The sequence below is a fragment of the Hippocampus comes genome, unplaced genomic scaffold (assembly GCF_001891065.2).
Source record: "Hippocampus comes isolate QL1 unplaced genomic scaffold, H_comes_QL1_v1.1 scaffold39, whole genome shotgun sequence".
Lineage (NCBI taxonomy): Eukaryota > Metazoa > Chordata > Actinopteri > Syngnathiformes > Syngnathidae > Hippocampus > Hippocampus comes.
The window spans coordinates 4,707,578-4,724,117 of NW_017842054.1; the positions used below are offsets into that span (position 1 = coordinate 4,707,578).

The following is a 16,540-nucleotide window of genomic DNA, read 5'->3' on the forward strand; positions in this document are numbered from 1 at the left end:
TGCATGATTTTGGAATGTAGGAAGGAACGTGAGTACCGGGAGAAAAACTACGCAGGCACTTGGAGAACATGCAAACTCCATACTGGAAGTCCTGCGCTAGGATTCAAACCCTCGACCTCTGCACTGTGTGGGAGAGGTGCTAACCAGTCACCCATCGTGCTGCCCCAGCCTAAACTAACTAAACCTAATTTATTCTATCACGATTTCTGAAGGTCAGAGCCCAAAATGAGTTGGAGCAATCTTCACTGTGTAAGTAAAGTACATTTTATTTATACAGCACAGTGGGTGAGCATACTCGAAATCCATGTATTGACGTCCATTAGAAATGCATTGGAAAAAAATATCTAACTTTTTTTTTTAAAAACATACAATTCCTGAAAATATATTATTTTGTAAATACTGCATTAATAATACTGTATACCACTATGCACTGGAGAGCACTTTTCACAAAGAAAACTCACAAAGCGCTCCGCAGTTATTCAGTGTTTATTCTATCAGTTATACAATAAAGGAAGATATATATAAAATACAGAATCACCGAATATTATATAGATTTAAAATTTACTTATTTAACCTTTATTGAGGAAACCCAAGTGAGAACAGATTCACTTTTACACTGTCGACCTCGCTGCAGACAGCATCGTAAAACAAAGCAAAATAAAAGCAAGCACGATAAAATATTTACAACGAACTGTAAAATGTGATGTACACAAATTGTACACAAAACATAAAACATACAAACACGAGATAATAATAAAATAATATTAATAATACAATTATAAACACCCAGTAAAATTAATTTCCAATCAAAATACACCATGGCTCCCTTCAGCCTACCTTAGTTACTGGAAGAGGCTCATTTTACGTGTTTGAAACTGACACGCTCGCAGCATGCCTGTCACTCACTAAATGATGAGTTTAAAATAAACAAGCAATTGTAGTCCTCTAATAGCAGGTACTTCGTAGATTGGCGAGCAATACGCATACAGAAATATAGTTCAAAAGTTCACGTCTCATCGACTCGTCTCTCTCGCTTCAGTGTCTTTTTTAGCGCAGACTCTTCCAACCTCTCCAACCTCGGGGACTCACTTGGCTTCCGATCGTCCAGCTCCTCAGCAGCCTTACCATCGCTGGCAGTCCAGTAGCGCCAACATTCACCGCCCAACAAAAACAAAAAACTGGGGCTGACTGCAAAAATGTTACAGTTAACTCATTCACTGCCAGCGCTCCTAGTTATAACGTAGATTTTGTATCTATTGTTGTCAAAGTGAAACAAAAGAGAATTTACTCAGGATAATTATCTTCTATCTCTTAATATATATATATATATATATATATATATATATATATATATATATATGAGTTTTTGTTTTTTTTTTGCTAAAAACAAAGTTTATCAGGTTGAACATTAAATATTGTCTTCTTAGTGTATTCAGTTAAACGTAGGTTGAACATGATTTACAAATCATTATTCAGGCTGTGCACATTCACCTCAAGTGCAGATCTCGTGGTTTCGAATCTGGCCCGGCCTTCCTGTGTGGAGTTTCCATGTTCTCCCTACGCCTACATGGGTTTTCTCTGGGTACTCCAGTTTCCTCCCACATTCCAAAACCATCCAATGTTAAGCTGAGTGGACACTCTAAATTGTCGCAAGGTGCGATTGTGAGTGTGAATGGTTGTGAAAGGTCTATGTATCCCGTGCTATTGGCAGGCAACCAGTTCAGGATGTACCACGCCTATTACCTGAAGACACCTGGAATTGGCTCCGGCAGACCCGCAACCCTCATGACAAGAAGCGGCTCAGATAATGGATGAATGTTTTCTTTTTTTATTTATGTTTTACACAACATCCCAACGTCAGTGGAATTTAGTTTGTTGTTTTGAGAAATGTTAAAATATTTGTTTTTAATTCAAAAGGGATCTGGTGACAAATTGCTTGTGTTTCACAGTGTTATTAAAGGTGGACAATTTGCAAATTTACTTTTTTTTTTTTTTACAAGAAACATGAAGTCGATGCACATGATTAGCTTTAAATGCCTCCAGACCTTAAATTTGACACATGTATTATAAAAGAATACAATGTGCCTTTGCAATGGGCAAGCTTTTATTTTAATTACTCGCTTCGAATAATTTGGCAAGAAGATCAAAAGCGACATCACATATAGAAAATCAACGATGTCATGTAACGCACTTACAGAAGATAGCACTTAACCAAGATGGGTGAGCCAAAATATTGTCTTTGCAGTGTACCATATCATCATCTCTTATCAGAATCAAATTTATTGGTCAGGTATGTAAAAAAACACAAGGAAATTCATTTCCTGTGCAGAATAATAATACAGTATCAATCACCACCATCAAATGTCAATTTTGCTGCTGTCTCATGACAACCAAATACGCATAATTACGAATCGCCATATAGTCTCCCAATATATTCTACCAATAACAACCTTTTATTTCCCCTGTGTTTCCGTCAATACAGATTAAAAGTTCTATACATTTTCTTTTCTTCAATTACATAGTGTGATGTATTGTCTTCTTCCAATGTTGCAATTACCATAATCTGTGACCCAACCTTGATTTCTCTGGTACTACTCACATCTGCATAGTATCTCCGGATGGTTTTGATATATTCCATCCAAGGGTCGCAGGGCATGCTGGAGCCTATCCCAGCTGTCATCAAGAAGTAGGGGGGCACACCCTGAACTGGTTGCCTGCCAAACGCAGGGCACACATAGACGAACAACCATCCAGCTGACAATCATACCTAGGGACAATTTAGAGTGTTCCATTGACCTCCACGCATGTTTTTGGAATGTGGGAGGAAACCGATGTCGCCAGAGAAAACCCATGCAGGCACGGGGAGAGTACCCAGAGAAAACCCACACAGGCACAGTAAGAACATGCAAACTCCACAGTGGAAGGCCGGAGCCGGAATCGAACCCTGCACCTCTGCACTGTGAGACCGACATGCTAAACAGTCGCCAACCGCCGGTTTTTACATATTAACCTTCCTATTCTACACAAACACTTTGCATTTCTATCAAACACAAAAATGCTAAATCAATACATTTTTTTGTTTTGACTTTTTGGTAATAGGGAAAAGCTAGCCGCAAATATATTGTAAGCTTATGTTAAATTATTAATTATTTTAATTTTATATTTGAGCATTATGTTCTATTGTGTTACAGTTACCTAGGTTATATTCTGTTTAATAATTGCTGAAACAAGTTTATGTTGATTTTATCTGATTGGTTAGGGAAACCAGGAAGTGTTTGGTGTTTCCGGGAAAGAGGTGTGTTCTTGTTCGTTCGTTCGGAGGTGCAGACGTTGGGAAAATAAAACTGCCTTCAAAGGATTCCATCTCTCCTTTTGCCCATTTTTAAAGTGAAGCTATCCACTACAAAACTGCGAACCTCTCAACTTACAATATCAATGATATATTTACCGTTTAGTCCAATATTTTGTCTTGCGGTATTTTTGGTTTCTTTTCATTCGCTCGTGCGACGTTCCCTTACCCTCGGACGAAAGAAAGTCAAAATGGTTGCCTCGTGAAAAACACAAATTTTGGGTTTCCGTCTGTATTATTAATTCACGCATCATTGAAACACTACAATATCCATGTGTGTATACAAATGGGGATCTATAACCAAACAGTTGGAGGAAAAAAGCGCATGATTAAAACTACAATATCCCTGTGCGTATACAAATAGCCATCTATAATCAAACAGTTGGAAAAAAAGCCAAGGGGGGTGAGACCACAGCACGTCCATGTTCTCGACCGAATACACATAAAGGGGATACGCACATGAACATCACAGACTTGAAAGAGTTCTGCAACGGCACCTTTATATAAATCGTTGCTGTAGTCGCTGAATCACACGAGGGTATGCGAACAAACGACATGTTCCCTCAGAGTTAACCGACATCAACACGCTAATAGCTGGAACATTATTCGTGCGATTATAGTCCTTAGTTTATTCGGGGATCTAAATTTTGCTTTACAACTGTTTTTCCCTCCAACTCAACGCTGGATTGCGGCGACTAATAGGTAAGCAACACCAACTATTAATATCGCAGTGACCGTATTTTAGACGTGGAAACATTGCATAAACTATTACAAAGTAGGAATGAGGAGACCCCCTGCCCCGAAAAAACACTGCTAAAAACAATCTGGCTGGTTTAATTTGTTCTTGACAGGCGAAGCAGCCATTTTGCAAGTCGAGTTCAATGTTCCGCCGTTTTTCCGAGTGTTGTAAGGGGTGCACCTATTAAAAACTCGAAATTGTCGAATTTTCGTATGTAACGGGAACGCAGCATTACTGTGTGGTGGGCGACTATAGTCTTTCAGGCTGAGCTCATCGTCTAGTTTTAGCAAAACCACGGAGCTGGAGCTTATCGGAGCCGGACTTCCTCTGGCTATCAGACTGTGGAGCAGTTAAATGCACTTTCCGTTCATCTGATGTTGTGTTGACTGTGCTGGTACTCGGCCGCGGCGCAATCTCTCTTTACAGACTAGGGCTGACGCTTTTGGAGTTGGGACTCGGTCGCCTGGCCTTTTTTTTTTTTAACCGGAACGCCGCTTGTACCCGACTGCGCTTTCGCCATGTTGAACTGATTCAAGTTGTGTGTGAGTGACTGCTGCTGGGACCGAAGTGACAAGCCCCAGAAATTGGTCGAGAGTCAGGGGGCTGTGACTGCGCCGGTGACGCAGGGAAAAACACCCAGAAGTAAGAGTGGTGAAACGTCGGAATTACAAAAGATCTTTCTAACAGCGGGTCGGTGTCTCCTGCGAAAAACCGTCGCCAAGACCAGGCCACGTTTATATAATATACAACACCGCCGCTCAAGGCTGGATGTAGCCGGTGAATAGAAGAGAAGTCCTATCAAATTCCTGGTGAGTTGTTGGCTAACTAGCTCCGTAGGCTAACCCTAGAGGTGGGATTGTTAGCCGCACGGCTAGTAAATTACTAGCGTCAGCTGCTGTGGTGCACGGCAGGTAACCAACTACAGTATTTGTGTCATTCGTGCTTTTCATGTGCTAGGATGTTGCCCACTCACAACTATCGTGTTTCCATTGTGTAATCATGTGTCACGGTGGTTAAAATGCAATTCATTGTCCAAACATCACGTCCGTTACCAGGAACTCGCCCGGTTTTACTGGCTGGACCCGGGCTACTGGTAGCTACCCGTCCATTGGCGACGCTGTCTACTAGCTGAACAATTTCGATAAATATTTTGTCTAGAAGTGTTAAAATGTATGGCGTATTTAACCAGTTTTCACAACCTCTATGTACAACATACCTGTTAAATGCTACCTTATATTGGATGTGTATTCGTTCGATATAAATGAAAGTATATCGGTAATCCAAGTTAAAAACTTGGATGCTAGTCCGAACTCTCGTCAATTTCAGGAAATAGACGACTCCTGTGTTCGGTTGTAGGCTCTTATGTTATTCATGAGCAGCGCCACCTTTTCGAAACTCAGAAAACAATGGCCTTGTCTTTGCTCACTACAGTTGATTTACATACAAGTTGGACAAAACGCTTAAACGTTGAGTCCTATGAACCCGGTACTTATCAAAATAGAATAGGGTTAGCTAACTCCACCAACTCGGGACGTTAGCGCCGACGGGTAAACCATCGTTAGCATGTCCCAAGCAAACTGCAAATGGCGATTCGGGAGCACAGCTTGGGCAACGGGGAACGTCTCACAATCACACCCAGTCTTCGTTGCTAGTAGTGTGGGGCGCTAACCATATTTCGCCCACTTGTCATTCGCTTATCAATGCGTATGCTATGAGAGCGGCTAACGTAATGTCAGGCCTGGCCGAGTGATGATGAGGCCTGCACGTCTCAACGCAATTCGCTTTTGACGACAAGGCCTCCACGGATACTCGGCTGTTTGGGTGGATCGCCTTGGACGTTCGCTAGCCTCTACTCCGAAAAACAAACGTCAAATATGACAGCCATTTGCTGTAATTAAGTAAAAGGCTCTTTTTCCTCCCACGATTGTCACCGTGTACTTCTTTCTGCCATGGGCTCTGCATTCATTCGTTATCGGTTCGTACTTAACACTGTGAATGCACGAATGTTGTAAAGCCGGTTCAGTCCAAAAGGCCGGTCGACATTAAGTTTATTCTAGAAAGGGCTTTTAGTGTGGTAATTGTCATGGCAGGTGGTTTAGCAACACCATGGATGGTTAGCAGGGGGGTGGGGTGGATACATCAACCATCTTTTTCCTTTGGCTAGGTTCTTGTATGGCATGTAGTATTTGGTGAGACAGGATTTAACCTAGCAAAATGATGGGTAAACCACTTTAAATGACTTGGATAAGATGGACACTTTGGTGTCACCTCTAACACCGTAAAATGAAACATCAGTCCTGTTTCCTTTCTCAGGCTGTCCTCCCAGTGGGTTCGGTTCATTCTGGTGCATTCTAGGTTAAGTGTGAATGTTGTCATCTCAACACCTGGTGTGCACCATTGCACAGAACATAATTGAAACCACAGCAAATCATGACGAGAGATACAGTTTTTAAATATATCATCACTGTCCTGTGGAAAACACAAATGTCCATTTTTTTTTGTAATTTTCCATTCACAAACATTTTTAATAAAATGGACGTGTTTTTCATAGGACAGTGACTATGCTCTATGGTTGTTTCAGTCTGGATTTAAAAAACTTTGATGCATAATACCTTTCATGACATGATTTTTTTAAAATTATTATTGTAATCTCTGTAAAATGTAGTCATAACTCTATTTTAAATGTACAAGATCACTATCACGGCTGATCAAATTTCTCTCTGAGCAGAAATTCATTTGATTGGGAGGAACCAATCACTTCTCTTTCACTATAGAAGAAATGAGACTTGAAATCGTCCCCAGTTTAAAGAAAAAAAAACCCCGCAGAATTTCCCTTACATGATTTATTTGGTTGATGGTGTGTGCCATAGGTTTGACACTGATTGGATACCTTAGCTAGACAAAATCCTGACAACTGATATTGCCTGTCTGACATTTAATAACGTGTTGTTCCTTGACGGTGATGTTTAAATACAAGTCTAAAAATCATCATTACTATCTTCTTTGTGACACGTTTGTTTCATTTTTGCTGTGGACAGATTTGTGTGGTTAGGCCCTTTATTTGCTCATTATGGACTGAAATGTTAATGGTATAAACAAAATGTAAGAAGAATGATGATATATTAGAATGCATTGCTGTTTGTTGACATCAAAGTTTGACAATCCCACAAAATGTCTTCACCAGAACTGTAACCACTTTTTCCTTTTACGCAGAACCTAATAAAGGCGGAATATCTGCCTTAAACCAAGGACCTATTTTACCTTTACCCACAAGACCCACCTCTGTAATGGGTCTGATAACTCCCTGTGAATGTGGGAATCTTCATTTCATGCACCTTTATAGCATCATAGTATTTATAGTGAGGAGTTACTATTGTTAATTTGGCCGATGTAGAGTAATTTGGTGTAATCTGATTTAAAATGATAAACTAAAGAGCAATTGCCTTTTTCTTTCAGACAATTATTGATAAAAGGGTAGGAAAGTAATGTTTAGGAACATTACTTTCCTACCCTTTTATCAATAACGTCTCGATGGTGCCTCTTGAGATTTAATGCAATGAAACCTCTTGAAGGTCCTAAATTATTGTTTTTTTCTCCCCCATATGATTGACGCAATGACAATCTGCTTTGCATATATATATTCCAAGTGATTTACCCTAGCCTGATGATTAATTCCAACCTTTAACCCATACCTCTCTCTCCTTCATCACTTCAGGTTATGCAATGGTCTCAGCGGCACATCCAGATCTCCAGGTGCTTGTGTCCCTCTCTCGCGTATTCGGCCTCTCTTCCCTCCGCTCCACAGCTGAGGTGGCTCTGATTTCCCTCCTGGTCAGCGCTGCATAAAGAGGCCAAGATTGCCAAGATCTGCCCTGTGGCGAGCATGACGGCCACCACGCGTGGCTCTCCGGTGGGGGGCAATGACAGCCAGGGCCAGGCGCCTGATGCTCAGAGCCAACCTCCGTTGCCACAAAACCAGGTCAGCAATTTAAATAAATTGTAAATGCATTAATTCAGGCTCAAAGTTTTGTCATCATAAAACTTAGGTAATGTCTGTCAAAATGAAACTTTAAAACATGATAACATTGTATTTTCCTATCCTAACACATACATTAGTGCATTCTTTGAGTAAAACCAATCTAAAATGAGCCTTCTGATCACAATGATACGTTCCAGACTGACATGTAATTTAAAAAAAAGCAAACATTTTTACCTGATGGTTTTACCCCTCCACACATGCATTTTACACTGAATACACTTCTATGCACGAATTAAAAAAAGCACACTTAAAGAATTCCTTAGCCCAAAAATGTCTTAGTACTAATACACCATGGTTTTTCCTGGCTCAAATTAAGCCAGAGGTGGTACCATCCTCACTACGCGCCATGACATGCATGTATTCTGTAAATTCAACTGACTCGCTCTCTTTTACAGGAATCAGACTTTAAGTTGAGACTTCCAAAAAAAACATGACTATCATGTAAAAAGTATTTGTTTATTAAAACTTGCATAGGAAAATGATGGACTTATAGCTTGTGTGGTGGGGCCACTTTTGTTTGAACCACTCGTATTATTTTGAAGCAGCCCTCAAGTGCTCTGTGGTCAGTGTACATCTGTGCTACAATAGCATGCTGCAGTGTCCTCCCATTTAAAAAAACAAAAAAGAGAGAGAGAGAGAAAAATCTTTAACTATCTATCGAAACCATATTATTTTAGTTTTTCTAACTTTATTAGTTGTGTTTGTTTAGATACTACCATGTTTCATAATACTTCTCCTTCTTTTCAGCTGCTTTGTGAATGGCCGTCACCTCATGTCTTTTTAATGTGTCCGGCCTGTAGTTGGTTGATGGCTCTCTCGTAAGGGAGGCAGTAATTGCCTGCTGTGTTTGGGCGCAGTGCTTTTGGCATAAATAACAGTGCATGCCTTCCTCAGTATGCCCGAGCCAGGTTAATTCATTTAGCCACTGTTTGTCATAGTCACTGGCTCGTGTGTTTTTAAGACGATATGGAAAGAGGAATAAAAAAAAAAGTTTCAATCACGTACGCATTGACTTCGTGTTGTTATGCTCCTAATTGGAAATGGATTCATCTAGCCTCGCTGACTTGTCCTGACACAAAGGAAACTTTTATTTTAATAAACACGACATGCTTGGATGCAACCCCCACCCCACCCCCCCCAAAAAAAAAAAAATAATAATTAAACAGGCAATATTTACCCGTTTGTGGAAAGCGCTAGGGAAAATCAGGACATCGATAACACCGACTACTGTGGGGAAAAAAAACATGATTTGATCGGTTTCTTCTTTGGTAGTTGCTTGAGGTGTTTCCTGTGCCCAGGTGTTGATATAGCGCCTCCATAGTGCCGCAACGCTGCAATTACGGTTAAAATACATCGCTGCCGCAGTGGGACATCAATCGCTCAATCAGCACAGCTGGAGCTTTACGCTGTGTTGAGCGATATCAATCGGTCTGGCTGTGGGCAGCACAAAATTAGTTGGAGGTGTCCTCCACGCAATTTTGAACACAGGAAAAACCTTGTACACACAAGGTTGCTGTCAAGAAATGGGAGACTTTTGTCAAACATCACTTCGAGGTAACAGCTCGTAGAGTTCCTCAAATAAGAGGCCAAGTGTCATTCAAGGTATTACTCGAAACCCGAGTCTTGAAAGAAAAAAGAATTCAAATGTGTATATTTAAACAGCCAAATGTTTACCAAACCCGATAATAAAAATGTCTTAGCTTTAAGTGTAACATTAAGCAACTTAATGTGAAACTATAATGCCAAATACACAAATTAACATGTTGTCACATCACCTACAAGAAAAGATAATTAGTTTTTGCTTATTTAAACAGAAGTGCCCAAGCCACAACATTATTAACAGTCATATATTCTCTCTGCTCTTTGGGGACAGGGACTGTCACTGCAGATGAGTGGGGAACATTCTCTGCCTCATCTTGTTCTTAATTGCACTATATCTAGATCCAGCGGAGCTCAGTGCTGTCTTGCATGTTGCGGTACTACATTGACTGACATTAAGCAACTCTACATTCGGACTTGCTGTGTTAAGCCATGAAAAGAAATTGCTTAAAAATCCACTATATAGCTGACGTTCCGAAGATGAACTACACCGTAGCGGGGGTTCACTAATAATATAACCGTATAAAACGCAAAGGAAATACACATCCTTTGAAGAGCCCTGACATATACTTGTAGAGTAATATTTTCAGCATGTGGCATTTTCTGGGGTTTTCTAGAATTAATAAGACAAGAAGTCAAACACTCTTGTGGGTTAATACTGAAGATCCTCGCTGATCTGAAGTCTCACAAGATTTGCGGACATCGCATGTGATATCGCACACAATACATTGTTCGGTTTTGTGCCACATTTAGATGGGGGCGGGCAACTCTCAGTTCCATTATTTTGTTGCTTTGCCCGCGAGGCCAAACACAATAACTTAAAACAACTTCAATGTTTTTTAAACCAAGATTTGGGTTGATTTTTGAATTGTACATTCTTGTTTGCATTTGACGCAGATGGAATCACTGTTCTTTTGCTTGTGACCTTCGAGACAGTAAAGATGATTCGTCAAGTCTTAAGTTGATCATACAGACGTATACTGTAGATTAGCCCAAAGCTGTATCAAAGCCTTTGCCTTGTGAAAGTACATATGTATTTTGGAGGGAAATAGATCTCCGGATGAGAACTTTGCTCTTACAAGGACAAGTCAGTCAATTGAAAAGGGCGCAGGGGGAAGCATTCTGTGACTCAAACATCTTCATTGAGCAGGTTGTCCCTTCAGCTCACTGCCAACAAGGTGACCATGTACACTTTCAACTTTCAGTGTCAACTAATAATAAATAGGTTATGCCTGATATTGAGCTTGTAGTTAGTACTGGAGCGTGTGGTCACATAATTTAGTAACGATACTATTGATAGTTTACTTTATCAACGATGAAGGAAAATTTTAAGTGCCCTTGCCCAATTCCAGACACTGCATCTTAGGTTTTTAACAGATTTTTAATGTTGCACCTTACCACACACACGCATACTCACAGATGCCCAAGGGGATGAAAAGAGAGGGGTGTGGGGAAACGGAAAGAGGGGGGGAGTGAAGACGAGGCATCAATGAACAGAGCCCTCCTGAGTGATAGACAAGGTGTGTGCGTGTGCGTGTGCGTGTGCGTGTGTGTGTGTGTGTTGATGAGCTGTGGTGATACGTGAGAGGCAAGCTGTATATGTAGGTCAGCCAAGCAGCAAGCAGGAGGAGCCTTCACCACACCCCCCCACATTTCATATTTCTCACTTTAGCATTCATCCATCCATCGTGTTGACTTTCTCTGGCGTGTTTGACACCTGCCCTCACACAGGCCTACAGCAACATAGAAAATAGATGTCTAAAGTCTATACCAGGGTTCGGCAACCCGCGGCTCCGGAGCCGCATGCGGCTCTTTCATCCTTATGTTATGGCTCTGCTTGGCTTCGGAAATTAAACTAAAGTATCCGATTGAATAAATAAGTGACCGATTGAAGCGTATATTTGTCTCAAAAACGCCTATCGCTTCTTTCTTCACACCTTGTGCAACTCCAGTGATCACTCTTTGTTTCAGTTATTCACATGTTTTGGCATCCACCTGCATAATGTGAAGTCCAAGCCTGTTGCATTTTCATTCTGCCACATTCACACCTTTTTGTGCCTTGCATTCTAGATTCAAGCAGTGAATGAGCATCTCCCTTATCTCTTAATGTTATTTTATCTTATGTCTTTAAAGAATTGTTTTTCTGGTGGGGTGGGGGGGGGCAACTGAGCATTGACGCTATGTAGCTTCCAGGACAATTTTGACAAATGGGCATGGGAAAATGTTTACCTTGCCACTTCCCGTTTCAATTTGTAATTGGCAAGATTACGAATGGATGACGCGAATTCTGGTTCTTAGATATACACATTGTGGCAGTACATGGAGGATGATGGTGATTCACATTGTATTTAAAGTCGAACCGAAATGCAACTGCACACACATCACCCAGTGGCAGTATCAATATCTGATGCCATATTATGGATACTCTTCTCTGAGCTAATGTTTAGGTGGATTGCCATGTTGCTATTTTGAACCCTTTCCACTCCCAAGAAGGTGTAAATTTACCACACCATTATTGTTTACCAAAGTCTTCATTTGCATATTTGCTGACGAATATATTCAAAAGACTTACTGGTCTGGAAATTAGTACCTATGCAATTTTCTGTACATTTTTGCAAGCAGAGGCTTGTATTTAGGCCAACACTTCTTGTCAAGATTCTCCCTGGTTCTAAATCAAAGTGGTGATTTCTTCTGGGATTATACAACATGCTTGTTGCAACTGAGTGCAATTTTGTTGTTATATTCCCGCATAACAGTAAATGTAGGATTTAAATAAAAATATCAGATCAAATGTAATGCTAAGAGAGGGCATTGTTTCTCGGGAAAATTGGGAGGATTGGCGTTGGGCAATAAATGGAAACAAAATGCAAACAAATAAACTTTTTCTTATATCAGTGTCCCGGTGTGTCAGCACTCACAATAGATTGTGGGCCCTTTATGGGTAGGTGTATCAGATTGTGTTTTTGTCCAGCAACAAACAATTTTTCTCTGAATGTCAGCTATTTCTACCAATTAATTGGTTAATTTCCCTCATTCGGTGGCTAGTTTTAAATAAAATATGATCTTTGCTCTTCTATAAAACATGGTTCGCAACTTTGCTACAATTGGCAAATGCGGGCGGCAACAGTTGAGAACCATTGCCCTATGTTACTGTGGTTCTGGGTGTATGACTGCATTTATTTCAAATTTTATATTTCTTATATTTTAGACTTCATCTCCTAACTCATCTAATGAGAACTCTCCAGTGAGCCCACCGGGTGAGCACGGACAAGGGGATGGACCGCCCCAGCTGGAGGAGGAGGAGCCCGCTTTCCCCCACACTGACCTAGCCAAGCTAGATGACATGATCAACAGGTACACAAGAAGCCTTCACTCTCTATCACGTCACACCTTCTCTGTTGTTATCTATTGATGTTGTTAATTTGACACGAAACTTCTCATTAGGGATGTTCAATACCACTTTTTTTTTCCCTTCAAACTGCTACCAGTATCTAGACTCAACACATGAGTACTCTACTCATGAGTACTCACTGATACCGATACTTTCTATTAAATAAATGACAGATATTAAATGAATAACAGATGATTTATGTTAATCAAAAAGACCTTTCATTTATTTCTGGCAAAAGGCAGAACAGTTGCTCTACAAAGGAGAATTGAAGTCCTAAATAGAACACAACAAATTTTGAATTTAGGATTCATTTGTAATAAATAAAGTGACAACTCCCTAACTTGTTATCTTTGTTCAAAATAAATTGAAGTGCAAAATAGTACAGGTTCAGGTGTTAACTGTTAAGCATGACTATGAATTTGGAAGATAGACATGGGTCATAAGTGTGAAAATTGTTATCACAATGTAGGTATTTCATATCAGCCAATATTGATGAATATATAGCAGTTGGAAACTTTAGATCACTGCAAAGAGTTTCACAATGGCCCGGGGTCACTGTCTGGACTTGTACCAGACATTCAAGTTTGGATGCTGTACTATTTTCAACAATCAATCTTGCAGTTTGTCAGAGATTTTTGCTCAAACAGTTGGACAGACTCAGGAAGAGATTGTCTTTTCTGCCGGCAGGAGGGGCAGTTTTCTACGAAGCCACTCCGTGTGCGCTTACCAACTGACACCTGACCTCTGCAGCCTCTGCCTGCTTTTTGTTGATCGTGTATGCAAATTACAAGTGATATATCAGAAAAACACTCCCTTCTTCATTTACATGTCATGCCTCTCAGCCCAGCCCACCGATACGCGCCTCAGAGGCCAAAACATCTCTCGGTACAAACAATGGATACATTGTTAATTCAATGGGTATATTTCAAATGAATTGAGACACTGGAACAAACTCAAGGACATCTTATCGTGCTGCTCACCCGAAGTTGAACATTCCTGTTTGTACTATCAGTTAACAAGGCCTCAGTTTCATTCAGCTCAAGTTGGCCCTTTTTCCTGTGTGCTCTAAACACACGCGTTTGAGGTCAATCAAGCAACAAAATTAAACGTTTAATGTGCTCTAAACACACGTGTTTGAGGTCAATCAAGCAACAAAATGTAACTTTTAAACATGATAACCGAGTTTGTCTATACTCTTATCACAGTTGTCATTTATTCACGTTCTTTACAGTGCAGCAGAGCACTATGATGCGATGTCGCATCAGATTTCTTCTTTGTGTTCAAGTCATGTACATCTTCATATGCATGCAGAAAGAGAAACCGCGGTTGAAAACTGGTTAAATCCCAATTATTCCAAAATGTTACTTGAAGTACTCTTCTTTTTTTTTCCCAAATGCAATTTTATCATACGTGATGAAATAATTAATTTCCTACTCCAGGAGAATTGGCAACAGCAATTTGCCACCCCTTTGAGTCCAAATGAAATTTTATTCTGATTTGCCTCTACGTGTGATTGTTTTTGTATTTAAGCCGTGTTAGATATTTGCAAACAGCCGTTTTTACTTTGGGACGGAGAGGATAGGGATGGTACCGTTTACACTTGAACAAGTTTGATTAAAAAAAAAAACAAAAAAAAACATGCAAAATAATTTGGACTGTGTTGTATAATTTCCATTTTAATGGGCATATGAGAGGATTGACATGATTAAAATGTTCTATCGCCTAGAAAGATGTTCTGTCAGCCATCCATGCTATTTAGTTCCTGATAGTAAAATGGCCTCAATGGGGCGCCTTTGTACCTGTAACTGGCATTGGTCGCCATGTGGGTACCAGATACATTGGGCCCGATATCGACAACTTGTATCATTACTCGCCCATTCCTACTTCTCAGGACTGTAAGATAGAACTCTGACCTCTCACAATAGAACTCTGACCTCTCACAACACAAAAAATTGTTGATCCATACATTGCACTGTTCTCCATGCATCTGTTGGAATTTCTTGATGATTGCTCTTTCCTCCCAGGCCTCGTTGGGTGGTTCCAGTTTTGCCAAAAGGAGAGTTAGAAGTCCTTTTGGAGGCTGCTATAGACCTCAGTAAAAAAGGTAGGAATGTGCACCGCAAAAGTAGTTTGAAATGTGCTGATATGTACCAAAAATTACACATTTTTAATTGTATAAAGTACAATTCCACAACCAGTGCAAAGAATTACAGTGAATGAAAAAATATTCTCCTTTGTAAATTATTTATTTTGCATACTCAAACAGATCAGACAAGGTTAACCCAAGTAAACATAAAATGCAGTTTTAAATTGGTGATTTTGATTATTAGGGGGAAAAAATTGAAAGATACCTGGCCCATCGTGGAATAGGTACTTCCCTCAGCCTATAATAATTGGTTGAGCCAGCCTCAGCAGCAGCAACAGCAACTCTAACTATGCCATTTCTACAATTGGCAATGAGTCTTTCACATCTGTATGGAAATTATTTTGTGGCCCGCTCTTCCATTGAGAATTGCTTTATTTGATCAACACTGGAGCGTTTTTGAACATGAACTGCCCTTCTAAAATTCTGCCTGTAATGCATTTCAATGGGATTCTGGACTTGTCCAGACCTTGACTGAGCCACTCTAAAACCTTTTTGTTTTTTAAGACAGTTGACTTGCTGGTGTGTTTTGCATCATTGTCCTGCTGTAGAAACCAAGTGGGCTTCAGCTTGAAGTCTTGAACTGCGGGACGAACATTCTCCCTCTGGGTTTTCTGGTAGAGAGTAGAATCCATGCTTCCATCAATCACAGCAAGTCGTCCAAGACCTGAATTGTGGCAGCCATGGCATAATTCAGGACCGGGACGACTTTGCCTGGTCTCTTGCCTATTGCTGAGCCATGAAGGGAGGCTGACAGTTCTTTGGATGCTGTCCAGGATTTCTGTGTGACCTCCTGGATGAGTCAGAGCTGTGCTCTTTGGTTCATTTTTGTAGAGTGGCTTTTCACCACTGCTTCTTTCCCCATTTGTTGATAAGGGCTCTCACAGTATTTTGCAGGAGTCCTAATGTGAGATTCAGTCAGAACAAGAAATATCGCCTTACCTCGTGTGTCTCATGTTTTTTTTGATCCAAGGGGAACTCCACGGGTGTTGTTTTGAGTGGAGAAGAGGAGGGTTTTAACATCGCTAGTTGATCTGGTGACCAGTGGCTTTATTACTTTGGCTGCTAAATGACAAGACAGCAGTTTTGTTTTCTTTTTCTTATTTAATATTAACGGGTCTGTAGATACTCACGCTTGGGTGTGGTCAGTGGAAATGAACTCCGCTCGCCCCCAAAAATATGATAAGCCACAGTAATTAATGATTTAACATGGGGACAATTTTGAAAGACAAGAGTTCGCCAAAATCTCCACAGAGGTGTGAAAGTCTCATTTCCATTTA

At 40.4% G+C, this 16,540-nt stretch overlaps 1 protein-coding gene across 9 annotated transcripts in view; it reads left to right on the top strand.

Annotated features, from left to right (window-relative positions):
- Positions 1-3,444: 3,444 nt before the first annotated feature.
- usp9 (ubiquitin specific peptidase 9) overlaps positions 3,445-16,540 on the top strand; it is a 45,305-nt gene continuing 32,209 nt past the window's right edge. For 2 of the 9 annotated variants that reach the window (XM_019860221.1, XM_019860223.1), the window contains exons 1-4: positions 4,239-4,897; positions 7,804-8,067; positions 12,935-13,080; positions 15,142-15,221. In XM_019860221.1, the coding sequence (XP_019715780.1) occupies positions 7,972-8,067; positions 12,935-13,080; positions 15,142-15,221 (322 nt within the window). In that variant the 5' untranslated portion in view covers positions 4,239-4,897; positions 7,804-7,971. Of the gene's footprint in view, positions 4,052-4,235; positions 4,898-7,803; positions 8,068-12,934; positions 13,081-15,141; positions 15,222-16,540 lie in introns of those variants that run through there. The other 7 variants (XM_019860220.1, XM_019860218.1, XM_019860219.1 and 4 more) reach the window with 7 other exon arrangements.